Source organism: Lytechinus pictus, chromosome 17, assembly GCF_037042905.1.
Source record: "Lytechinus pictus isolate F3 Inbred chromosome 17, Lp3.0, whole genome shotgun sequence".
Lineage (NCBI taxonomy): Eukaryota > Metazoa > Echinodermata > Echinoidea > Temnopleuroida > Toxopneustidae > Lytechinus > Lytechinus pictus.
Window position 1 is genome coordinate 2,788,812 of NC_087261.1, and position 26,405 is coordinate 2,815,216.

Sequence of the window (26,405 nt, forward strand, 5' to 3'; positions counted from 1 at the left end):
AATTGATTCTAATAATGATTTTACATATTGTTCCAAAATCAAACAAATGTAGGGATAAAATAGAGTGATTAGTCTGCAGGAAAAAACGATATCCCAATGGGAACAATTCAAACAGGTTGGTACCAACGTATTTTGATTGCGGGGGGGGGGGGGGAGGGGGCATTCGTAATTGAATTACAGGGAGTAACGCATATATTCACACTACCAATGTCTGTCCTCTTTATTTTTTCTCTCCTCCGTTTTCTTCAACTCGTCTTTCTTCTTATCAAGTCTTTTCTCTTCCTCTTCTCTTTCAATAAGAGCGCTCACCCCTGCCACTATAGCGACCCACTGGCAAAGAAAATGAGATACTACGATCAATATTTGAGGGTAACAAAAATCCTTTATTTTTTCCTTTTCTACAAATCGTTTTTATTACTCCCTAACGTAATAGCTACGAACTGCCATTGTAAAATATAAATAGATGCTTATGTACAATTAATTCGTTTTAAAATATACACAAGTACTTAGTACTGGAAAATTTTGTATACGAAAGAAATACACATTACAAACAGAAAGATTAACATGAAGAGACAATCAATAACGATGATTTGGATAAATGACACAATAAAGATGTTAAACGTGTTTTTGACAAGATTTCACCATTGTCATGATTGCAGAGGAATGCCACAATACATTGGGTTATAATCATATGCACAAATGATAAAGAATATAAAACATAAAGTGAATGCATATTGATCAAATCAAAGAGGCCTTTGGAGCGGTGACGTAAATAATCCAGCAGACCTCATTGGCAATCCTCCGAATGCGCCACCTTGTTTAGAATTACATCGCTTAATTCCAAGACAATCCTAACAGAAAACTCTGAAATAATAAATTAACAGTTGACTCTCTGTCATCTAATGACGGATTCTATAAGGATTGACTTGACCAATCAACGAGTCGCGCGGCTTCGCCGTAACTTTACCAATTCGAAGAGGTATGGTTGGTCCCCAAACTTGTTAACTGAAGCCCTATTCTGACGGATACATGCATGTTCTCCCGGACAAAGGGGCACACCTTATTTGTGCAATTTATTCCAAATTCTCGTAATCATCGTCTAAAAACCTTTCCAATTGTTTTTGTTTGATCAATATCTTCCTATCCTTTGCAGCATTATCAAAGTTAGGAGCACTAACGTCTGTAGTTTCTTTTGAACCTTGACGGGAATTTGGCGTCGATCGCTGTCCTTTACCGTTAGGCGTCACAGGACGGTCAAAGCTCTCGTAGATGTTTGAGTCTATATCGCTTTCCTTGTCAGGATCGTCAGTACCCTCACCTACCACCATGTCTGGGTAATCGTAGCTGGCATCTCGGACGAGGTCAGGCTCGAGCGTGTAGTACTTTGGGTCGCGTACAACGTTGGCGCCATCGGGACCTTCCGATGACCTCGATTCACCTTCGGGAGTGACATCAGATGGCAACGGTTCTGTCTTTGGTTTTAACCGAGGTGACATGGGCCGCGGACCGAATGGCGAAATCGGTTTTGGTGAAACACGTGGCCGTGGCGGAGGATTCTCATAATCTGCCAAGTCACGTGGCGCCGGGCCTGTTACAGTGATCGGATCTAAGAGGTCGTAATCGTCCTGGTCGTCTTGTTTCTCAAGTTCTTTATAAACATGTGAATTATCGTCTATAGATTCGTCACTGAGAGATATCAGAGTTGGGGTATTTATTCTGAGGACGTCATAACTATTGGAACGCTTTCTCGGTTCGAGAGCTCTATATTCGTGATCGGTCGATTTGGGTAGGGTATGGATAGAAGGAATAAGAATCGGTTGATCATACTTGACACTTTCCTTCCGTTTCAGATCATCGTACGCAACTGTTTCCATAGACGGAAACATCGCATTGTCAATGGTAATGTTACCAATAAGATCTGTGACATGATACGGGCCTTCCATTTTAGTACTTTCAATACTATTTCTAGAGGGTAACGAGTTGCTTCGCTTCATTTTCGCAATTCGACTATTGTCATTTATCTTTGCTGATCGACCTATTTCGCCGAGCTTCGGCGTTTTCCCATCAATTTGCTTCCTCGGCGTCGTTAGGAACTGATAAAGGTTCTCATCCGTTGGTGATGTGCTATCTGGGATCTCAGAATACTCAAAGCTCCTATCCTTGCTGCCACGACTTAGCTTGAAGGATACGATTCCTATACTCCGTTTCTTCCCTTTTGGTGGTACTTTACAGTCTCCATCTCTTTTCTCAAATGTGCCATTTCCCTTGAACTTCTCCGAGACCACGTCCATTTGGTAGGATGGTCCTCCGAACCCCTTGCTGATAGTGGACAAATTGCTTGTCTCTGTCGCTCCGCTCTTGCTGGAGCCATTGTCGTTGTTAACGCCGGCGATTCCAGTGAGGAAGTCGTAACCAGTGTTAGATACATGGAGACCATTTGTGGCGTCCGTCAAGTGTCGTTGATTAGCTCTCCTGGACAAAATAAAATAAACAGAACATATTTGTTAGTAAAACTCTCACATGTACAATAGCCGGCTAATATAATGGTGATGATGATGATAATAATAATGATAATAATAAAAATAATGTTAATAATAATATATTGATAACAATTATTATCACCACCTACATTGTACATTATTATCACATTATCATAACGGATATTATAATTTAAGACCCCAAATAGCACATGTTTAAGTAGCTAAGCAAATACTCTGTGGTAAATGCCAATAGGTTAAATGTTCACAAAGAGCAATATTTCTCATCAAACTGGGAATGTTCATGTATGCTTGTCCTAATACCAATAGTGGCTTCAAAATAGTAATTATTGTCTATTTTTAAAAGAAAATATTGACATTCTAGGTGTCAGAGTACAAAACAGTAAATATACGGCAATCATTATAGTAGCGCGCCCTCTAAAGTTTAAGTGAGTAAAGTGATAGTCCCCTGTTTTCATACTGCGGAACAATCAAATTGGTAAAGTGACAATATTCAGGAAGGAGCAAAATATTACATAGACGTAGAAGAATGATGTGCAAATCCTCACTCAATGATTTGACGAAATACTTACTTTCGTTTCCTCCAAAAGTAGCAATGGATCGTGATACTGACTGCAAAGATCAACAAGGCTCCAAGGAAACACCCAACAGCAATGATGATAATTCGATCTGAACCCAGGCGTAGAAATGGAAATATGATAAAAAATGGAGAGTCAATATTAACGTTGGCAGAACAATGAGAGGGAGGGAATTGGGAATATTAATTAATATTACTAGGAAAGGGGGTAGATTACCAGTAAAGTTTAAAAAACAGTACGTATAACACTAATAGAATTTAAAAAATGTGGCAGCTATTTCCCTTTCTTGTTTATTAAAATGGGCTTGTTCAAAAGAGGTATACATTGATTTGCAGTAATCACAGTGACTGTCTTCATCTCGGATACAGTACGTGTGTAATAGGATGCAGAAATGGGACATCAAATTATTGTGCAAAAAGTGCAATAAGCTTTTGCAGGGGTCGGGGGCAGAGGAATATACACCACGCCAAATTATATTTAATCCGTAATTTTCACCCAAATATGTATGGTACCATATATGCCATATGAGGTTTAATAGCGATTAAAAAAACACTTCCTTCTCAAAAAAGTGTTTATTCAATTCTTGTTTAAATAAATGCGATCCTGGGTCTTTAACTGCTATCATATACTCACCTCCATTTCCCGAAGATATACCCAATGCTACGGTTGTCTGGCTATGTGTTACAGGCAATTGTCCACCGGTAGTACGTGGACCAGGAGCCACTTCTGAAGTAGGTAGTTCTGGTGTTGTAATATCTACAACTGTAAATAGATAAGAAAAAGGTATTATGATGAGACGATGCACAAAATACAGCACATTACAAATAAGTTATTTCATTTAAAAGATTATCGCCAAATGAAAAAAAAAATCCACTGTCTTGTATTCATCAGTAGTTCCCTTATTTCCCTAAGGGTAGCACTTTATATAGTCAAATAAAACAAGCCAGCCCATGCACTCCATCCGCCCCTTATGTTCATCAACTTTCTTGACGAAGGCTATCGGGATCATGAAGAATTTATACACAAGTCAACAACTACATCAATTATAACTGAATAAATTTAGTAATATTATTTCTAAATTTCTACACACGGCTACTTCAGCATATCTTAATCGTATTTTAGCAGTGTAGAATTTGAGAAGAGGGATTGTAGTTGCGTGGAAATACTAAACAGACAGACAGATGGAAAGATAACTTGATTGTTACAAGATGGATTGAAGCAAAGGGGGCTTTCGATTTAAGACAGCGAATGATTGTATCGCAGGCAGAATTACAACAAGAAAAATCGAACCCCGCCGACGGAAAACATCGGGATGATCAGATTGTGATGACAATGAACCTATGGACCCATTATTATAGTTTTTAAGAAAATATACCACGGGCTCTGTTTCACGAAACCAGTTATCAAGAACCAATGCTGGAAACTCATGCCAATTTTGTTATTGACCAATCATATTGATAGATTTCTGTAGACTATGAAATGTGTCCTGCAACTTGTCAATGATAACCATCATGATGAAATAGGGCCCTGGTGCAAAAGGTTACTTCCATCGACGATTTGATTCGTAAAGATTGCTTTATCAATTTTCCTTTCGATATCATTACCTTCTGGGTTGAATGGAATCTCCAGTATCTTGACGTCATCAATAGCCACCCCAGAGCCTGGCCGGTGATGTGATGCCTCAAACATTATCTGATTGAGAAAGATTATATGAACCTGTGAACTCGACATATTTTACCAAACATATGTATCTAATCACACCATTTCCATATATTCATAGGCGGCGTAAGAAGAAAAAAAAACGGGACACCCCCTTTAAATTTTCAATTAGTATAAACAAAAGGAAAACGGGTTGAGAAATGAAATAAACTATAAGTACATTTTAATGGAAAAGGGTATTTAAACGAAATTTGGGCAGTGTGGTTACACAGTAGAACTGCTGTTCAATATTTTGCGGCTGTTTACTTTATGAACATTACAGTAGTTGTTGATAAGTTTAAGCAACAATACTTACTTTATTGAGAATTTAGTATTAAAAATTAAACTTTGTTGTTTAGATTTTACACACTTGTTTAAACTACTGCGGTAAGGCTCATACTAATCGGCGTTTAAAAAAATCAACATTGTTTTTACTGTGTAGTATTCCTACCATGTGATCAATCAATTTTGTTTTGTTGTCATTATTCCTTTACCTTTATATTTTAATTGTAAATCATCAAGAATCACAATATCTACAATATAGATTGACATGATCACAATATCAATGTTCGACATCTAAAGTTAGCATATGATACAGTGGACACCAACACCTTTACAGTAAAAAATTACCCAACATCGATAAGCATGTTGTGACCTTAGAAGGAAACTTTTTAACAACACTAATTCCGGTTTGGTTTCCTCGCTTAATCTCGATCTCCTTTCCAGCAATCCTCAAATCTCCCCCCCCCCAAGAAAAAATGATAGGCTCTGGTTTATTTTCCAACATCAGAAAATAAAGTATAAGCTATAATCGTTTTCACTTTTATTTTTCTGATATGCCACCGGTCTATATTTTGTCGCGAATGAAGATGCTTTTTTTTCTTTCTAGAATTACCGACGTTTCATGAGGGTAATTTTAATTTTAAAAAGCATCCTGTTGTGTGTTTTGTAAAGAATGTTGGTGATAGGTGATTTTATTTTTGTTGGTGATTTTAGTACTGAAAAATTGGAAAACAACCACCTCCGGTAAATTAGGCCTACATACAAACTTTCCCCATTCCCCCTCGATTTACCATCATGAGTTGATACTTATGGCAAAAAAGGAGACTTTGACCTTTTAAAAGTGCACAAGGGGTTACACATTATTGGGTATCTGTATGAATCTAAAATATAATGTGTACGCCATATTCTAACGACAGGTATGAATCATCGAAGACAATTATAAACCAATGTACATGTATAACTTTTAGAATGGGAATATGTATTACGAATGATTGCCTCCTTTTGTTGAGTATAATCTAATTCTAACGTATGAATCATATCGTCAATATTGATTATTTTAATAACATTCAATAACCTTTAGTTGCGGTTGCTTCCATGGTGTTGGTCAAATTCGTTAAATACTTGCAAATATTGAGGTATCTCGAGAGCGAGGAGTCACGTGACCCGAGTTTAACTCTCGAGGGGCGCCCATAATTTAGGAGAAAAGGATCCTTAAAAGAGAAGCCATGGATGCGTCTATTATAACTTTAGAAGTATTGGATGTCAACACTTGCTCTTTAATCCCCTAGTGAGATATTCTTTGTGGAGTCTCGAAGTCAAATGCAATGGAGCTAAACCGTTGAATTTTGATTTATTTATACCTCGGTCACATTTGCTCTACGGCGGCCGTACGGCGAGTCGAAAACAGCCGTTTTAATATATTTTGTACCAGCTAAATATAGGTGGCTTGAATAAGAATTAATAAAACGGCTGTTTTCGACTCGCCGTACGACCGCCCTAGAGCAAATGTGACCAAGGTATAAAAAATATTTTATTTATTTATTTATTGTTTATTTATTAAGTTTTTAATATATTTATATATAGATGATTTCTCACGATCCGCTTGGCTTGTCTGCCAACATTATTTTAATCGATATAATAATTGTAAAAGTATAGATTAAAGACATTACTAACCTTTCCAGGTGTTGGACAATGGAATCTAATATCGACGAATGACCAAACACCTGTAATACCCATCATGGTCCACATCAACTCTCCATTACAACCTATGACGTTTAGGGACGGAAATGTGTCCTCGTTCCCTTCCGGGTCATCTGCAATCCACAGGAAGTAATACAAAGAGATCTGACCCATACCGGAAGTGAAATTCATCTCGGGGGAGATGATCTTGGTGGTGAAATTCTGGAAATCACGTATTTGCGTACTTTCAAGGGACTTGCTGTTTGCAAATGCATCTGGAATAATAAGGGGAAGAATAAAATAAATGATAAAAAATATAAAAATAATAATCCTCATGCAAATATTCATAAAATTGATGCTACTACTTCTATTGTAACTACTTCCAGTGATTTAATGAGGCAAATATTTTAAGCGGTACAGCATGAAATATGTCTGAATATAATCTAAAATTTCACGAGCGGCCAAAACTGTCGGACTTTTAAAATGTCATTTCATTTTCTTTCTTTCTTTTTCTTTCTTTCTTTCTTTTTTTCTTTCTTTCTTTCTTTCTTTCTTTCTTTCTTTCTTTCTTTCTTTCTTTCTTTCTTTCTTTCTTTCTTTCTTTCTTTCTTTCTTTCTTTCTTTCTTTCTTTCTTTCTTTCTTTCTTTCTTTCTTTCTTTCTTCCTTTCTTTCTTTCTTTTCTTGTTTTCTTACACTCTCACAAATGTTGGGCAACATACTGTCCACACAGCAATTGGTGAAACTGTATCCAATTCTGGGTAGTTTTTAACCAATAATGTGTGCTTTAGGTGAAAACTACTGAAAAGCATTGGTTGAAAACTGCCCAGAGTTCGATAATTTTTTAATCAATAGTTGTGTGACAGTATGTTGCCCAACATTTTAAAAGTGTAGTCATGGAACTTCGGGAACTTTTGGGGACACACCCGCCCCCTCATCTGTACGCCAGTGGTCACTCCCGTGACTACTACTTCTAATAATAATATTTATGATACCAATAGTAATAATAATAAAAATGCATGACCTATGAATTAAAAGAAAGCGGAGAAGATGAGTACTAATGCGATTCACAATAAAATTATAATGTGCTCCATGTTACTCGGTCACAGAGCTTCTGTTACTATTTCAGGATGGGCATGATGGGAGGAGATGCCAGCTTTACATACTATAGGACCGATAATTCGTTGCTATGTTTCCCCATTTCCTGTCGTTATTTGTTGCAAAGCTTATGGATCTTTCCAGATTTTCATTCGTCTACATGGCTTCCGTGTTCCTAGCTTTTCGAACCAGACACAAATAGAAACCAGAATTATCTTTTATTTCCACACTAGGATTCAAACCCTAATTAATATGATATGAACATGTGCTTTCCGTAATTGAATTATAAGCCGTAGTTGTCAAGTAAACACAGCTGTGAACAGGGCTACCGCGCCACGGGTAAATCCAACTGAAAACACATCCCAAAAGGAATACATTTTCATTAACCCGAAAATAAATGAGAAAATGAATTAAACATGGAAAATAGTTGTTAATACATGACCCTTGCCTATGTGTAATTTACTTCAGAATTTCAACAACAAAAAAATTCCCGACAGGGGCCGCAGAAACAGGGGGCTGGCTGGGCTTCAGCCCCCATTTTTTTTCCAAAACCGTGTACAAAAAACGTAAAAATTAATTTTTGATTGTGATTTGTTGCATGGCCAAGCCCCCCCCCCCCACTTTCAAAACCGGTCCGCGGCCCCTGCCCAAAATGAACGGAAACTTGTTTTGTGTGGCCAACATAAATTGTACAATGTAATACAGAGGCATAAAAACTAAAATGTATTTTTCGATTGATGTTCAAAATGGTTAAAATATTGCCATTAATTATACTGACCGCTGCAAAACCAGAGATCGCAAAATATGGAAAATTGTTACCACGTAACACATATTGTATAGGTAATAATCATAATTGTTCAACATTACCATGCTTACCTTGGTTAAGACCATGGGTGTGGTCACTAGGGGGGCAATTCCTTCCCAATGTGCCCCCAGAACTGAGGGTCCATAACTCTCTATGGTGTACACCATCCAAATCGGGGATGATCTGAAATCCGCAGTTCTCAGAATCGTCAAATGTGCATTCTGCAAGAACTGAAAAATAACAACATAATATTATTTTACTAAATATTTTATTTGAATGGTTTCTTCAAGCAGTCTCTCATACAAGTCAGGGATCCAAGTCAGTAGTTCTGGTACTAATTCGAACAGAGGCGTCGATGGGGGGGGGGGGTCGCCCCAATGAAAATATGGGGGAAAACATATCGACGTGTACCCCGAAGTTATTTTGAAAATTTAAAGTGAAACCATATCATGCAATGCAAATTATGGTTTTAATAAATTGGAAAGCACTATTAAACCATCAAACTTGACATTGAAAGTAAACAGTTGTCAATTTTCCGCGCGCTTTATTTTTTTTTGTAATTCATGTTTTATTGATCCTTTTCATCAAAATATGCATAACAAAACATACATGATATAATGGATCACATATAAAAGTTCAGATGACGTTGGCATATAAAATAACATGTCTAACATACAGAATAGTATATAATAAAAAAACATATGTTTGTATACAACAACACAAAAAAAATCAGGCACTTGGCCTATATAAAAAAAAAATAAACATAACAAAAACAGCCTTCTGCTTTATCGCCTCTTTAAAGTATTCAGAATGATAGCCCACTTGCCATCATGTTTTTCTAATTTGCATTTCCTTTGTGCTATGGTATGTTCAACAGTTTCAAATGATAAAAGAAAGTTACAAAAATGGGGGAGAGTAGGTTTTGTTTCGTCACATCGACATCTAAAAATATATTGTTTACCTGACAGGAGCAGAAAGTTCAATATAAATATATATCTGGGAATTTGGGGCTTACAGATACCAAAAAGAACATATCTTTCTGAGAGGAAATCAGGAAGATCTAGTGAAGCAAAAAGTGTACCAACATTATTCCAAAATTGGTTAACAACATGGCAAGAATAAAAAAGATGCACTAGAGTTTATGGTGATACTTTACAAAATGTACATAGTGTATCAGTTACCTTGTTAATACGGAATAACCAAACCTTAGTAGGAATCAAATTATTAATAATCTTGAAATGTAAAGCTCGAAGTCTCGTATCTATATTAAGAGTTCTCTTACTTCTTCTTGTTGAAACCCATAAGTGTCTTTTAAACGTGTAAATATATTCGAAATTGATGGGTTATTTTCATTCATAAAAAATGTGTAAAAAATATACTTTGGTACACCCGTTACTTTTCTAGTGATGCCATCAATAGTTAAAGTTGGAATCAATGAAATGTTGTCGACAATGGGATGAAGGTTTTGAGATAGAAAAAATACTTTCCATTTTGATGGCATAAACTTGTAACAATCAAGAAGCAAAAAGTATTCAACAAATGTTAAGCCTTTATTTTTGGCATCTTTCCATCTTAATGGTCTGCCATACTCATCCAACATATGTGACACTTTAACAAAACCTTTGTTTTTTATCTCTGGCTTATAAAAAGATTTTCCATTTTGTAATATGCATATATTATTCCTTAGCATTTGGTTACATATTTTTATGTTTTTTTGAAATACTGTGCTCCAACTAACCATGACATCTTTATACCATTCAGGAATTGTTAGGTTTAAAATATTAAGATCATAATTGCAATGGAATATAAAGTCACCACCTACATTTTGAAGCAGTGTTAACAGGATAATCTTCCATCCCTTTGAATTGGATGTAAAAACTCTTTGTATCCACTTGACTTTTTGCACTTGTAGAAGAGATTTTAAGCATATCATTTTGAGCCCCCCATCTTCATACTGCTTAACTAGTATCTCCCTTTTGATCCTGTCAGGGCCGTTCCAAATGAACCCCAAAACTAACTTATTAACTTCTTTTATATAATAATCTGGGATTTTTGACAAACTTGCAAGGTAAAGTAATTGCGAAAAGGCAAAGGTTTTGACAATTTGTATTTTGCCTATTAAAGATAAATGACGAGATTTCCATAAATTCAACTGTACTCTAATTTTATCAAGTGTTCTTTGCAATTGTAAAGAAAAAACATTGGGTGAATAAGCTATATCTACCCCAAGAATTGTCAAAGACTTCTCAAACTGGATATTCTCTAGTGAATGTTGATTATCTTTACAGGCTCCTATCCACATTGCCTTTGTTTTGAAAATATTGATAGAGAGTGATGATTCCTTTCGGAAATTCTGAAGTGTATTCAAAAGGTGTCTAAATGAAATATTGTCTGAAAGGAAAACCGTTATGTCGTCCGCATACAGCGACAATTTCAATTCTAAATTGTCCGATATTTTAAAACCATGTATTGTCTTGTTTTCACGAATATTTATAGCAAATGTCTCTATAGCTAAAACAAATAAATAAGGACTCAATGGGTCTCCCTGCCTAACACCTCTTTCAACGGGAAAATAACCCGATGACAGACCCCGATTCATTACCGCGCTTTCTAAATTGGTATATAAAACTTTAATAAAGTTACAAAATCCTTCTCCAAAATTGAATGATCGGAGGACGTTCAACAAAAAAGAATGGTCTAGTGAATCGAATGCCTTTTGGAAATCCAAACTTAATAATATTCCGGGAATATTTTTCAAGTCGGAAAAGAAAAGAGCATCTTTAAAGGGGAATCCAACCCAAATAAAAACTTGTTTTTATAAGGAAAAGAAAAATCAGACAAGTTGATAGGTGAAAGTCTCAACAATATTGGACAAACAACAAGAAAGTTATGAATTTGTAAAAGTTGTAAATATTGGTAATCACTATACCCATGGAGACTTCAAATTGGTCGCATATGGGATGTCATAGTGATGTAAGGCAAGGACTACTCTTCCATGTACTCCAATACATATTATGGCTAAAATGTCATTTTTCCTAAAAGTTTTATTTCAAATTATATTTTTCTTTCATGAGGACATAAAACAATATACTACCTGGGTTATATTTAGATTACTGCCCCAGTGGAATGGGTACTTAGGAGAAAACCACAAATCTCTGATAATAAAGTACATGGCCTATGGGAAAGTTGTCCTTGCCCCTTGTCATAATTTACTTACCCAGTTGCCAATTTGAAATCTACATAGTATTAGTGATCTCAATTTTGAAGCAGCTATAACTTTCTTATAGCTTGTCCGATTTCTTTCAAACTTTCACCATCCTGTTTAATCTATTTTTCTCCTTCCCAACACAACATTTTATGGCCAAGGCTGGATTCCCCTTTAACTGTCCTGACAGCTTCTCCAATAAATCTGTCCTTTATAAATGCTACCTGATCGGGGTGAATCAAATCAGGCAGAACTTTCTTTAATCTTTCTGCAAGAGCTTTAGAACCAATTTTCAAATCAACATTCACTAGAGTGATGGGTCGGTAATTTTCGATTAACATTTTGTCTTTCCCTTTCTTTGATATGAGTGTAATTAAACCTTGTCTTTGTGAACTAGAAAGTTGACCTTGTTGAAAACTGTAGTTAAGATTATCTACCAAAAGCTGTCCAATTTTACCCCAGAACTTGCGATAGAACTCAACCGTTAGACCGTCGTTTCCCGGTGACTTGTTTTTTGACATAAGTAATAAGGATGATGTACATTCCTCTAACGTTAACGGCAAGTCACATTTACTCTTGGAGTCCGAGGGTAACTTTGGAATATTTTCTTGTCCTAAGAATAAGGAGTTTTGCCTCGAGTCGACATTAGGCTTTTTATATAATTGTGTATAGAATGATTTTATTTCTGAATTAATATTTTTCATATCTGTAAGTATACAATCGCTTTATGCGCAAAGTTCTGTATTTTAGTTTGGTGTCCGGTAGGCGCCGATAATCTTCTACATTTTTTTTTGTTGCTTCACTTGGGCCCCAATTCCCATCCCATCCAGGAATCGACGTCCCTGATACAGATACAAAAAGGCAGATTCATTAGATATGTATGAACGGGTGAAAGGGGATTCGTATTGCTTGCAGCAATGTTATCATTCATAGGTTTTATAACAATTGGGAGGATAAATGTCCTTTAGGAATCACGATAATGAAATAAAAATTGAAAGAAATAATTGAATCGAAAGAAATGAATCAAATGTTATTAAAACGTATATCTTTCGAAAGTAATGTAGCCTATGACAATGGTTGACCACGACAATAAAGCTAATAAAGTCGAAGTAGTATGTGTATGTGTTTTGAAGAAAATAATGGTGCATGCTGGGAAATTAGCAGTGCCGGGACAATAAAAAAAAAATGAGTCGATAAGAGTGGAATAAATTCAAAGCCACAAGGCTATCGTACATATATACACCTCTTTATTTTATAAAACCTATGAATTTTATATCTTCATATACATGTATACACCTCTTAATTTTGCTATTTACTATGTATGTACATCCATCTACATATATAATTTCCGTGATTTTGATGTTTAAATCTCCTCGCCCGTTTCTTTTCTGCATATATGTATGTATATAAATATATATATATATTTTAAAATCACTGTCTCGTCTATATAGATCATACAACAATCTGCCTACCGTTGTGATTATTGTGGTTACAGTCTAACGCTAAGCCAAGTTTAGGTAGGGTCGTGCAATCACTAGGTCTGCCGGTAGTCCCCAATTGACGTGTAGCTTATCAGACAAGTTCCTCTCCTACTCCCAAATATCAGGAGACTAGTCGAACCCTTAGGAAGACTGATGTCTTTGCTTGCACTCTTTGTGCGTTGAGAGATATTTCAAGCTTTTCCACGTTTTGACTGGGATTTTAGTTTGCAGCTATTTTCGGAAAGGAGCTAAGATGCTTACAAGATGCAGTTCTGGGTGCTATTAAAATCAATCGCAGAACGTGTAATGGCCGATCAATTTAGCAGTTTCAACAGCATTTCGATCAACACATCCGCAATTAACCAATCAGCATTGTTTTTGGTGGAAGCAATTGGTAAGAGCTCGCATTGGTCAGTTTACTTCTGATATCATTATGATGGCATAACCGTACGCAGTACAGGGGGCAGGTGGGCAGTAATAATTGCCCCTCATAAATTTTAAAAACTTGCTCTATATCTCCTCGAAATTTTCACTAAATCTCCTCGAAATTTTCACTTAATTCACCATAAGTGTGCACGAAATCCTTTGATTTCACTTTTTATAACTAATGTAAAAGTTTCCCTCAATAAAAACTCGGTTGCTTCACTCCCTCACTTTTCAGTTTCTACCAAAAAAAAAAAAAAAAAAAAAAAATATGTGTCTTGCCCCTGGAAAAACATTTTGCTCTCGGCCATGGCTGATACAAGGAACCTATTGAAAGTTTGCAATATAGAAATGTTTGTATTAATTTTGTTACTATATCAAGTCTTTATAAAGCCTGACCCTGGTAAGGGATGTTAACGAGGATGTCTTGTGAAAATTGACGCGGGAGAGATTGTGATGCAGAGTGAGAAAGATCTATATCATGATCGAGACCACTGAGATGGGACTCTGGCCAACACATTCATATTGTTTTCAGCATCGATAAATAGAGAACGGGATAGATTTCTACGTCGATATCTTTTCTACAAACGCTTGAAATATAAGAATAAACATATTGTCATGATTGATGAGATGGCACATCATTTCGTGACTAGTGCCTTGTAATATAATCTAAACACGATTGAGCACAAATTTACCAAATATCGGGAAGAGGTGATATGCATGTTCTTTGATGAAACTTTTACCGCTGTAAAAAAATTAATAATAGACACATTCCATTGCAAGATTAGGTGCATTTGTTTTACATATTTGAGTTTTAAAATGGCAAGAATTTAAAGAGTACATGAACGTGCATAGTTCACACAATATTCATGCAGGCAACAAGCATATTTTTATTTTGAAATTTGAAATTTCAATCATACGAGAAAGGTAATCGCCACAACACCAACAATTATTGCTCCTTTGCTCTAATTGAAATAAGGACCAGTGGCCATGATACGTCTCTTCACAGTAAATTGTCAACTGTTTGTCTTTTTATGTGTCAGGGTGTGCAACGATTTGTTCTGGTATTGATTAAAGTTCTACACCACAGAACAGAAATATAGAAAATGAAAAGCAAAATTGTACCTATAATACTCATACAAATCTGGTTTAATTAAATAAATATATGACAAAGTCGAGAATGTCTCCCACTCGCCTTTCCTTATTCTCTATTCTTCCATTGTTTTCCTAATCTCAATAAAAGCGTACAAATTGAATTTACAAAACAAACAAACAGAGGTCGTCAATAATGTACACAATAGAATGAAATATCAATTTAAAATATTTACGAGGGGAACGAGCAAATTGCAAGTACCGATCACACGCTAATGTGCGATATGATTGAGTTGTTTATCAAAAGAAAAATCCTCATCGAATGATTTTCTCAATTTCTGTGTACCTTATAAAAGTATTATAAATGCATAATTTATAAGCTCTCGACTAAATCATTCAATGTTGCAATAATAGTTATTTCACATTCTCATCATATATTAAATGTCAAACAATAATGTGTAATATATGAGCAAAATTTATCTTAGGGCCTGGTCTATACAATATTACATAACAATGCATCCTCGACAACAAAATTATCTCATTCACTTTCCCCCCTGATATAGGCAATATGCATCAACTGTCCTCTTTTACATCTAGTTTTTATTTAAAAAAAATCACTTTATCATTTTCCTTTGTTATTGTTTTTGCAATTTTATCGAATCACTTGAACGTTTTCGCGTACTAGTAAGTGTTCAAGAGAGTAAGTGAAAGAGAGAGAGGGAGGGGGTGAACATTGATTTTCATGCTTATATATAATAGATGAAAACAACAAATGGGATTATGACAAATGTAGGAAGTGGTAGGAAGAAAAATATTGATATGTCTTGGAGTGATACCCAGACATACAGAAAGATCATAAAAGGGATAATAGATTATGTTTATATATATATAAATATATATATATATATATATATATATATATATATATATATATATACATATATATATATATATATATATATATACATATATATATATATATATATATATATATATATATATATATATAATAAACACAAGTTCACAAGGTTGACTGGAGGTTCATCAAATTTAATTGCAACTCTGAGTTTCACGCAACCTACGTGAGGTGCGATCTTCAGGCAACTGATAAAACTTTTCAATACCATTGAACAATGCATGTCGCGATCGCGCGAAGCGCGTTACACCAAACACGCACATACTGTGCGCAGGAAACTAGGTAACCAGTGCGCGCTGAGGTTTTTATAATTTGAATGTTTTTCAAATGTTTTTCAAATAATCGATACTCCGCGATGGGTGGTTGATCGATTAATCGATAATAAGATGAGATGCCAGAGTTGCAATTAAATTTGATGAACCTCCAGTCAACCTTGTGAACTTGTGTTTATTATTCAAAGCTCTTCCTGTGAAGGACATCGAGCACTCTATACAAGGATAGTATTCCCGAAGTATATATATATATATATATATATATATATATATTTATATATTTATATATATTTATATGCAGAAAAGAAATTGACGGGGTAATTTAAACATCAAAATCACGAAAATTATACATGTAGGTGGATGTACATCCATAGTAAGTAGCAAACTGAAGAGGTGGGAAGGGAAAGAGAAAAGGAGAATTGGGAAGAAAAAAAAAGAAAGAAAGAAAGAAATGAAGGAAGGAAGAAAGAAAGAAAGTTAGTAAGAAAGAAAGAAAGAAAGAAAGAAAGAAAGAAAGAAAGAAAGAAAGAAAGAAAGAAAAAAAGAAAGAAAGAAAGAAAGAAAGAAAGAAAGAAAGAAAGAAAGAAAGAAAGAAAGAAAGAAAGAAAGAAAGAAAGAAAGAAAGAAAGAAAGAAAGAAAGAAAGAAATTAAAAGAAAGAAAGAAAGGAAGAAAGGAAGTAAGAAAGAAATAAAGAAGAAAGAGAAAGAAAGAGAGAGATATATTGTAATATGGAAGCGGAGTGATACTGAAGTACAGATATTGGTAATATCCGTTTACCATTCAGAACGCGATTGTAAACCAGGAACACACGTTTAAGGCATCCAGGAAGCGTTGATCTACTGATAACTTTGAACTTTTCTCTCTCCTCAATGAAAATTTAAGTGGAAAGGAAAATCTTATTATAAATGTTTAAGTAACATGGATTATCACTTTATGCTTTTGCCTGTTATGCCCAATTAGGTTTACGCCAAAATCGATAAAGGCGGGCGAAAACAGTGTCCGGAGGTTAACATTAGCTGAATAGTATGGTGTATACTCGCATTTGAACGTGGTATATTAATTATCATGCTCTCTTGCGTTGGAGCCCCCCCCCCCCGCAAATCTAGATTTTGGTAAAATGGAATAACCTTATTGTCAAATTGACATTGTGTTTCTACATAGTTAGGTAGTAAGAAGACACAATACAGAAAAAATTGTAACATTTATGTTTTTTGTCCAGTAGAAAAATGAATGTATTTGGGCAATAATCGGAAAATATGACCCCCAAAAAAAGATTAAACAGATTCTGGATGGGTATAGTCAATAGTCGAGCTAGGAAAAATAGGTTGGCTTGCTAGTTCATATCATTACGCTTAGGACTGCTGGTCCAATCAACTTTTGAAAAGAGGAAGAATTCCATACAGTATTAAGCAGAACTAACCTTTATTTTCTTGAGTTAATCCAAGACGTAGCGAGGAGACCATAATCGAAACAAGGAATATTCGTTGACATGTCATGATTTCCATTCGATGATGCTGAAAGTTAGTTAAACTTTTACAATTAGTTTAATTCTTTTTTTTTTGTTCTTTGATGTGTCATTCCACGATGAACATTAACAATTAAACTGCGCTCAGAAAAGGTCCGTCCTGCCACAAAGGATGAAACGATTTGAGGTAATTTTCTAGGTGGCCGGTAAATACCTCTCCTCCAATTATTTCCAAATAATATGGGATGATCCTTGCAATACTGGTTCGAAGTTTAGTAGCTATGAATACTAAATCCATATGATCCTTGTACAACGTTCATTTCTTAACACCGATGGCCACATTCAAGAGCGCAACAAAAAGGAATGCTGAATCCTTACAGTTTTGAGAGGTACGTCATTTTGCTGTTATAGTGCTTGAATAAATAAATCACGCGACAAATATACATATAAGAGTGACAGATATCATTAAGTTAGCTGAACAATTAACAACCAATATTGAATCACCAATGGAGAATTCAATTCAATTGGTCTTAACGGTTAGCCTCGCTCGACTGAGTTTACAAGCTTTTATAAATTTAAAACCACCTCCGTCTCTTCTGTTCAACAACCTACTCGTCATGCTCGTCAAAGAATGACGTTTGTTTTTGTTGTTTTGCAAGGCATGTGCGGTTTAGGAAGTCGGTGGGAGTTTGGTTGTATCGAATGTGCGCATGCGCTAACAACTAATTTGCGTCCTTCGCTTCAAGACCTTGAGGGGAAACAAAAGTGTAATATTTGTTCACATGCAACTGACATATGACTGAGTTGTTTCAAATAAACTGAATCTAACTATAAAACAATAACTTATAAATCTACTACACAGTAAACACTATTTACAATTTTATACAATGCCGTTAACGGTAATTATATACCTTACAGTATAATTAAATGTTTTTAAAGTTTGAACAACCATGAAAACATATTAAAAAACAATTTCTTAGCAGAAGAATATATTACTATCTATTCATAGCAATTTGAATACTCATGTATTTGGTGCACTAATAAAATTACGGTGACTCTAAATTTACTCCTGCGTAAATTCATCCGGGCTTTGTTTCGTCTAAGATATAGGGTTAGGGTTGCAATAGGGATTTATGTTAGGTTTAGGGAAATTAGGGTTAGGTTTATGATTGGGTAGTGTTAAACCCGGGGTTCAAGCCCGGGGTTCAAGTTGTTATGAATTGTCATCGGAGCAAATGTCATGGAACCCTAATAATAGGCGGGAACTTTGTAACAACTATTACCGCGGACAAGTTAAGCTGAGAATACAAATTATGGTTAAAGGGATTGGACGAATGTATCAATAATCGCGAAAGACAAATAATAAGGTAGGCCTACAGGAATAGTAAAACTCACGTGTTTCTCGTCTCGTGTTATCAATGGGATTGTATCTGATCCTTACCTTTCCCAATGTGTTAGACAGTATACACATAATATTAAAACATTGATGGAAAAATTATAAAATGAAAAATTGTCCTAAAAATAAAACAAGGCCAACACTTAGTTGAAGGTAGGCTTTCAATATGTTTGCTCACAAATTTTTGAGAAAAAAAACTTCCTTCTGACGTACCCATTTGCCTCCTCACCTGGGTCGAGTGCAGCACAGTGAGAATCAATTTCTTGGTGAAAGGAAATACTTACTGTCATGGCTGTCTGGGATTTGAACTCGCGACCCTCTTTTAGTATAAACAGGGACCTACAAACTCAGTATCACAACCCCCCCCCCCCCCGGAGTTGGCCATTGACCTTTCGTTTTTTTTTTCCTTTTGTATAGTTCTTATTTCAATGAAATCAAAATCACTCATCGTAATGACGGAATCAAAACCGAAATTTACAAAAAATTTCAATAGGTCTGTTTTAGGTCCCTGGCCAGATTTCCGTGTTTGTTTCCTGTGAACGAAATGTGATATATGCCTGCACGTTTCTAAAAGAAGTCAAACCTGCAGGTCATTTTCATGACAATGATAATAATAATTAAAATAATGATTATCATTATTATAACTATCATTATTATCATTATAGTAGTATTTAATTGTTATTATCTTTATTACTACTGTTTTTCAAAATCTTCCTAATGTTGATGTCCTGTTGTGTACATATTGCACTATAAATATAGAAAACAGGATCATGATAATTGGGTTTCTTTGCGTGACCAAGTACAATGGGAAATAAGAAAGTCAAAAGTAAAGTATTATGCGCAAACCGTACATGATCTTAAGAATTCACAGCCCGGAAAATGGCACAAACACATAAAGAAATTGTGTAAGTTAAGTACTAAAAAAGTTGACATCCCTGGTTCTGACGATGACCCTGTTGATACGGCAGTCTCCATTAAAGAGAAATTCCAGTATTTGCAGTAAACACTGATTTCATGAGAAAGTCTGTAAAACAAGGCTTAATTGTCAGTATATCATCGAGGATCTAGATCTGGTACAGTTACATAAACTGAACTTTGTGAAATCTTGAAATCTACGCTGAAAAATGTTCACACTGAAGATCACCAACACAGATAGGCACACGTGGGACAGTGTATTATTATTGCTAAAATAAAGACCCGACGGAAGTGACCGAATCCGCGCTTATTTTGCTTATTTCTCAGCAATTACACAATTTCTTCCAGAATCCTTTGGCACATATTTTTTATTCATACAAACAGACACTTAGGTGGTCATTATATTAGATTCTGTAAAAAGTCATTTTAGATCGTTACCAAAACTGGAATTTATCTTTAATACCCACTTTGCTGCAATTTGTAACCTATTACCTCCCCTTGACTTAAACCTTCTTCCAGCTTATTTACCTGCAGATTCCCCTCCACCAATTATTTACCAGGGGCAGGTTCTATCTGCTCTGAGGAAACTAAAGGCAAACAAAGCATCCCATTTCAATGATTTACCAATTCGTCTAGTCAAAGAGTTTGCAGTGGAACTTGCTGAACCGCTAACATATATATTCAATCAGTGCCTGCAGGAAGGCACTTTCCCGAATGACTGGAAAACGTCATGTATAACCCCCATACCGAAAGAGAAAGTGATAAATTCCTATGATCAGCTGAGACCGATATCCCTTACCCCGTTATTTTCGAGAACACTTGAGTCATTTGTGGCAAAGTGGGTAGTAGAAGATATATCAACCCATATTGATAAGAGACAATTTGGAAATGTGAAGGGCTGCTCTACTGCACACTATCTTGTTCACTTACTAAAATTTGTCCTTGAAGGCCTTGACAAATCTGGCCATTACGCCTATTTAACTCCTATTGATTTTACCAAGGCCTTCGACAGAGTAAATCATTCCATTGTAATACGAAAGCTTATTCTTTTAAATGTTCGTAGGTCGATCATTCCAATTATTTGCAGTTTTCTGACTAATCGAACCCAGTGTACCAAGGTTAATAAGTGTTACTCCCCTCTGGTAGAAGTATCCTGTGGGGTACCGCAGGGTACCAAGTTAGGTCCCGTTTTATTTCTTATACTTGTAAATGATGCTGTATACGAGTGGGATTCCAGATGGAAGTACGTTGACGATTTAACATTGGGAGAAATAGTTAAACGTAACGGAAATCCCTCTTTACAATCGTCACTTGATTGTCTCTCAAAATGGTGTACTGATAATGATGTTCTCCCCAAACCATCTAAATGTAACCTTATGCCAATATCCTTCCTCAGAAACTGTGTACCCCGTATTGATTTCCACCTTAACTTAACCCCACTCAATGTTGTCGAAAGTATCAAACTTCTAGGAGTTACACTTCAAAACGATCTCAAATGGAACCTACACATTGAAGAAATCGTTTCCAAAGCATCACGTAGGTTGTACACCCTCTGTATTCTAAGGAGATCGAAGGCAAGTTTGGCTGATATGGTGACTGTATACACTACATATATTAGGCCAATTCTCGAATATGCTTCCCCTGTCTGGCACACTTCTATCACAATCAAAGAATCTGATAAACTGGAATTTGTTCAAAAGCGGGCACTCAAAATAATTGTAGGATATGACATTCATTACTCTGATGCTCTGGTAATTAGCAAACTCACTTCACTATCTTCCAGAAGGGATTCACTTTTATTAAACTTTGGACAGAAATTGATGAACTCTGATCATCATAAACACCTACTTCCAACACCAAGGTCCATTTCTTGTACTAGACAATTACGCAACATGACTGGTTTCCCCACAATCAAATGCAATACTGAAAGATACCGTAAATCCACCATTCCTCACCTTGCAAAGATTTTGAAGTAGTTTTCCGCAATTCCTGTATTTTGATTATATAGCCATTCCTTGTCACCATTTCAGCCCACAATCCTTCTGTCTCCTTTTTTTTGTTGTTGTTGTTAGTGTTGTTACAATGTAAACTTACTCTCTTACCTTACCTTTTCTCCCTCTTTCCTCTTTTTTTCCCTTTCCTATAGTACTATTTTCCTTACCTATTTGAGTCCTATCCCTTACACTTTTCTCTTTTTATTTTCTTGTCTGTCCCTCTTTCTTTCTTTACATCTTTTCTTTAGCTTTCTATCGGTTTTTTGTAGGTTAGGCCTACGTACATGGAAAATTTGAAATGATTACAGTTATTGTCTTGCTAAAATGTATTATACTAGTTGTTCTTATGTTGAATCTATTTATATATATAAATCATTTTGTATCTCATAAAGGATATTCATATCTTTATGTAGTGTCAATCATAATTGACAGTACTTTGGCTTCTATGTTCTCCATGTCACTCTCCACTTCTTCACCACTTTCTGTTTTTCTCTCTACCTCACTCAATGTTCTCTTTCTATTTGGAGGACATACTCCCTTTCTCCCTCTCTTTCTTTCCATTACTCTCATTTCTATCTCTCTTCTTCTTCTCTCTCCCTCCTCCCCTTTGCTTATTTCTCTCTTTCTCAAATTTTTATTTATGAGATACATCTTTTAACTGGAGATATGTTTTGACGTAGAATACTGTAATTACGTTTTTATTCATTTGCTTTGTTATATTTGTATATTCTACTTCATGAAATTTTGTAAATTGACCCTTTCAGCTTGTGCTGCTGGTCAATTTTTATGTGCATATATACCAATAAATAAAATATAACTGGTCTTGTAGCTTCCATATAAAGGCAAATTTTAACAGTGGCTCAAATTTCCGATTTAAAGGTAAAATAAATGATCTCCACCACATAATGTAATGGTCAGTAATTATCGGTTACTAGAACCTGTTGTAAAATTTACCATGGTAACCGTGACAATTATTGTTGTTTGACATTGGACCTGTCGATTCTATTTCGTATCCAGGTTACGAATTGAAATAAAGTGATACAATGTGACAATAAATCGGTTTGTATTATATTTCCAGATGTTAATATGACGTCAATGTGACATTCTTTCTTCCTCTTTTAAGTTGCATTTACCTAGACTGTTAAAAATAGTTAAACAACGCTGTTTACTATGTGAATCGCACAGTTGATGTTTAAACATTTTAAGCAAGTATTTTAAATCTTAAACAACAAAGTTTAAATTTAAATATTTAATTATCAATAATTTAAGCATGTTTTTTTTTTCAAGATTTTAAACACTTGTTAAAACTGTGTACACAACTACTGTGCGATTCACATAGTAAACAGCGTTGTTTAAATTATTTTTTAATAGTGTAGTCTGAAAGTTACGTTTCGGTTTAGGCAGGGTGATAGGCAGATGAAGATGCCATGATATGTAAAATAATGGTATACTTAATCCACCACAGGCAATACTCACTACTTGATATTGACCATTTTCTTTCTATCTTTCAATCTCTACATTTCTCCAAGCATACGTCGACAGGAGCATGCGCGGCTATTTCATGAGATTTTTTCTTACCTCCTTACCTCCCCCGTTGCTTATCATGCTCATAGGTTTAAAGTATTATACTAAAAAAAATTCTCTTATTTGTTCTTGGTCGTGATTTTTTGTTGGGGGGGGGGGGGGGGCAACAGCCCATCCCTACACCACTGTCCATTCACCTCACCTGTGTTGAGTGCAGCACAGTGTGGGTAAATTTCTTGCTGAAGGAAAACACACCATGGCTAGGAACCGAACCGATGTCCCTCAGATTGGAAGACAAGAGTCATAGCCACTTTACCACGACGCCCAAACAAGTGATATTTAGCGATCATACCCAATATACAGTATTCTCTATTCACTACAATCACTTTATAGTGAACACGGCATATTCGAGACATGCCAAAGCGATCTTTTTTTGCACCCAGCTTTATTTCATTTCATTTCATTTCGTTTATTTCCATTTTCAACAATTACAGTTTGTTTTGTACATTTTGACATATAAATAACAAAACATGTTTCAAGTATCCCTGTACAAAAATTATATTCAAGATTATTACATATCAGGTTGGAAATGGAGGAGGCTGCTAAAAAGCGGAGCTTGTAAAGTGCAGCCTTCTAATAAATATTCTTGTAGTTACATAGCATATAAAAGCATATAAAAATATCGTAACTATAAAACATTCAGCATATAAAGCTACAATAATGATTATTTTTCTGGAAACGTATAGCATAAGGAGGGGCGGGTTGAACAAAAAAGGAAATGGGTGATCGAAACAATTCGGTGACGGGATGACAGACTCAAGTCTATATCAACATGTCGAATGACGTCACAATGGAGACAAAGTGATGTCAATATGAAGGGCATGTTAAACCGTCATTGTCATGATTTTGTAAAGCCTATCGTGACGCCACACACCCCCATCATGCCCATCTATCAATCGACTTTAAAAAAAATACACGCGTTGGCATGGTTGGTATCAATAATACGTATTTCATTCTCTTTCATTTGAAGTGTGATACATTCAAGAATATCAAATGCATTACCCAAAGACAGAAGTGCCCTGCTGGGAAGCGAACCGTGGACTTTCTTGATTAGTTGATGTGTAGCCACATTACACCACTCGGTCATACCACCTCTTTACTCTACCGAGAAAAAAAAACCCGCCCAATCGGTTGAAATTGCGAGTGGCCGTCCGAGTAAAACACAAAGAGAAAAGGGAATTGAAGTTTTTCAAGAAATCAAATAATAATTGCACGGTTTGCACTCGGTTTTGTTAATGGAATCTGACAAAATGTTGATAAAAAACTGTCAAAATTTTAGGTTTGCCCATATCTTCCCAAACTTTTAATAATCTGTTCAACCTAAATGACCTGGTCACTTTTAGTTACCCATTAAACTAGTGGCAATACACATGATACACGTCGCCACCTAAGGCTACAGTGCGCCTGTGTATATATTTTTTTAATACTTATTTTGCAATGGAAAGCTTCATTAACTAATTGGCCGTTTGCTGTGACTCCATCCTTCAAAATTTCTTGATAATACAGTAAATGAGAAAACTTTGATCACGAAAAGACAGTTTTGGTACCCTGATCAACTGCTCTGTCGCAAAAAGGCGTAGTTGCTATTCTGACTCGATGATGCATTGGATAGATATTTACAGGTAAAATTATTGTGCAATGTGTTGGCAGAAGAAAGCCCTGATGACAGGTAATCCAAGAGTAGCCTTCTTGAACATTTTCATTGTTTTAAATGTTAAAGGTCAAGTCCACCCCAGAAAAAAAGGTGTTGATTTGAATCAATTATATAGAGAAAATTCATTGAACAAGCATAACGCTGTAAATTTCATCAAAATCGGAAAGTTTAGGACATTTTTAAGTTTCGCTTATTTTTTCACAAAAGAGTGACATGCAAATGAGAGAGTTGATGATGTCCTCTCACTCACTACTTATTTGGTCTTTTATTGTTTGGATTGAACAATTTTTGTGAAATTAAACAAAACTTTGAGATATCATAACTTTCTTATTTTACACCCGATTTTGGTCAAATTTTCAGTTTAGTGCTTGTTATTTTATGCAAATCATTTTTCCCCTGGGTTGGACTTCAGCCGCCGTCACTGGAAGCTAAGGTTACTGCACACGTCAGAGAGTAAAAACCTTTGTTAATGTATTGCCGGGATAATACATGTAGGAGTGGGAGAAGGTCACGGGTGCGTAGTAGCACATCTTTTACTTTATTCTTTTAATAACATGAATAAGGCGAACACTTAGTATGCAAGAATTTTGTGAATTTTTCCTTTCCCATGTGCTACCTCTATCATTGTCTATACAGAATAACGATTACCTTTTTGTTATAATTTCTTTTTTATTGACGTGACTTGATCATGCGGCCCATCCTTCCGAAGTTATATAGAATAACACATCCGCCTTAAAGTTTGTCTCTTATGAATAACCTACTACCTAATATATCCCTTAATCATTTCCCTGATCTGCCGATGTCAGAGGCAAAGGAAATGGAGAGTAGAACGGTAAATAAGTGGTATAAGTATACGGAGGATGAGAGGTGGGTAGCATTATTCCCACTCGCTTTATAAACATGACGGTGTTTGTTACAAGATGAGTATGCCTAACAAACTCCTGTTCATTAGACGAGCGTTTTTCTAACCGAATTCAATCTGGAAGTCACAAGTCGTACGTTTTCTCAGGGATATTCATCCCTGAATTGGAACACCGAATAAATAACTGTTTATTTTACAAAGGCTTGTCAACGAATTGATTATGGATTGTTTTAATTACAAGAGAGTCGATTGGATGTTTTTCTTGTTTACAATAATGATTCCACTTGAAGGTCAGGCGTGTAGTACAACAACCGGAATAACATCGCCATGGGAATGTGGTAAGAAAATAAAACAATATACATACAAAATCAATTATATTGTTTCTATTCAAAACCGCATTGAATAATTTGAATTATATTATCGCGATCGTGCCGTAATATAGGGCGTGATTCACGAAAGTGGGTTAGCTTTACCTACAGGTTATATAAATCAGTTGAAGACCGTTTC

At 35.5% G+C, this 26,405-nt stretch overlaps 2 protein-coding genes across 3 annotated transcripts in view; one reads left to right on the forward strand and one right to left on the reverse strand.

Annotated features, from left to right (window-relative positions):
• Window positions 1–362: 362 nt before the first annotated feature.
• LOC129280469 (uncharacterized) lies at window positions 363–18,129 on the reverse strand. 2 transcript variants are annotated; one of them, XM_054916489.2, is made up of 7 exons: window positions 17,449–18,129; window positions 8,709–8,867; window positions 6,731–7,011; window positions 4,681–4,768; window positions 3,710–3,838; window positions 3,071–3,167; window positions 363–2,472 (listed from the first exon to the last, which is right to left on the reverse strand). In XM_054916489.2, the coding sequence occupies exons 1-7, from the start codon at window positions 17,531–17,533 to the stop codon at window positions 1,074–1,076; spliced, it is 2,238 nt and encodes a 745-aa protein (XP_054772464.2). In that variant the 5' UTR covers window positions 17,534–18,129; the 3' UTR covers window positions 363–1,073. The 2 variants fall into 2 exon arrangements, with proteins under 2 accessions (XP_054772464.2, XP_063968500.1); XM_064112430.1 differs by lacking the exon at window positions 17,449–18,129 and adding an exon at window positions 13,315–13,644.
• Window positions 18,130–25,814: 7,685 nt separating this feature from the next.
• Window positions 25,815–26,405, forward strand: part of LOC129280468 (uncharacterized) — a 13,900-nt gene continuing 13,309 nt past the window's right edge. Inside the window, exon 1 of the mRNA XM_064112323.1 lies at window positions 25,815–26,236. Coding sequence (XP_063968393.1) covers window positions 26,119–26,236 — 118 coding nt within the window. The 5' untranslated portion in view covers window positions 25,815–26,118. The remainder of the gene's footprint in view (window positions 26,237–26,405) is intronic.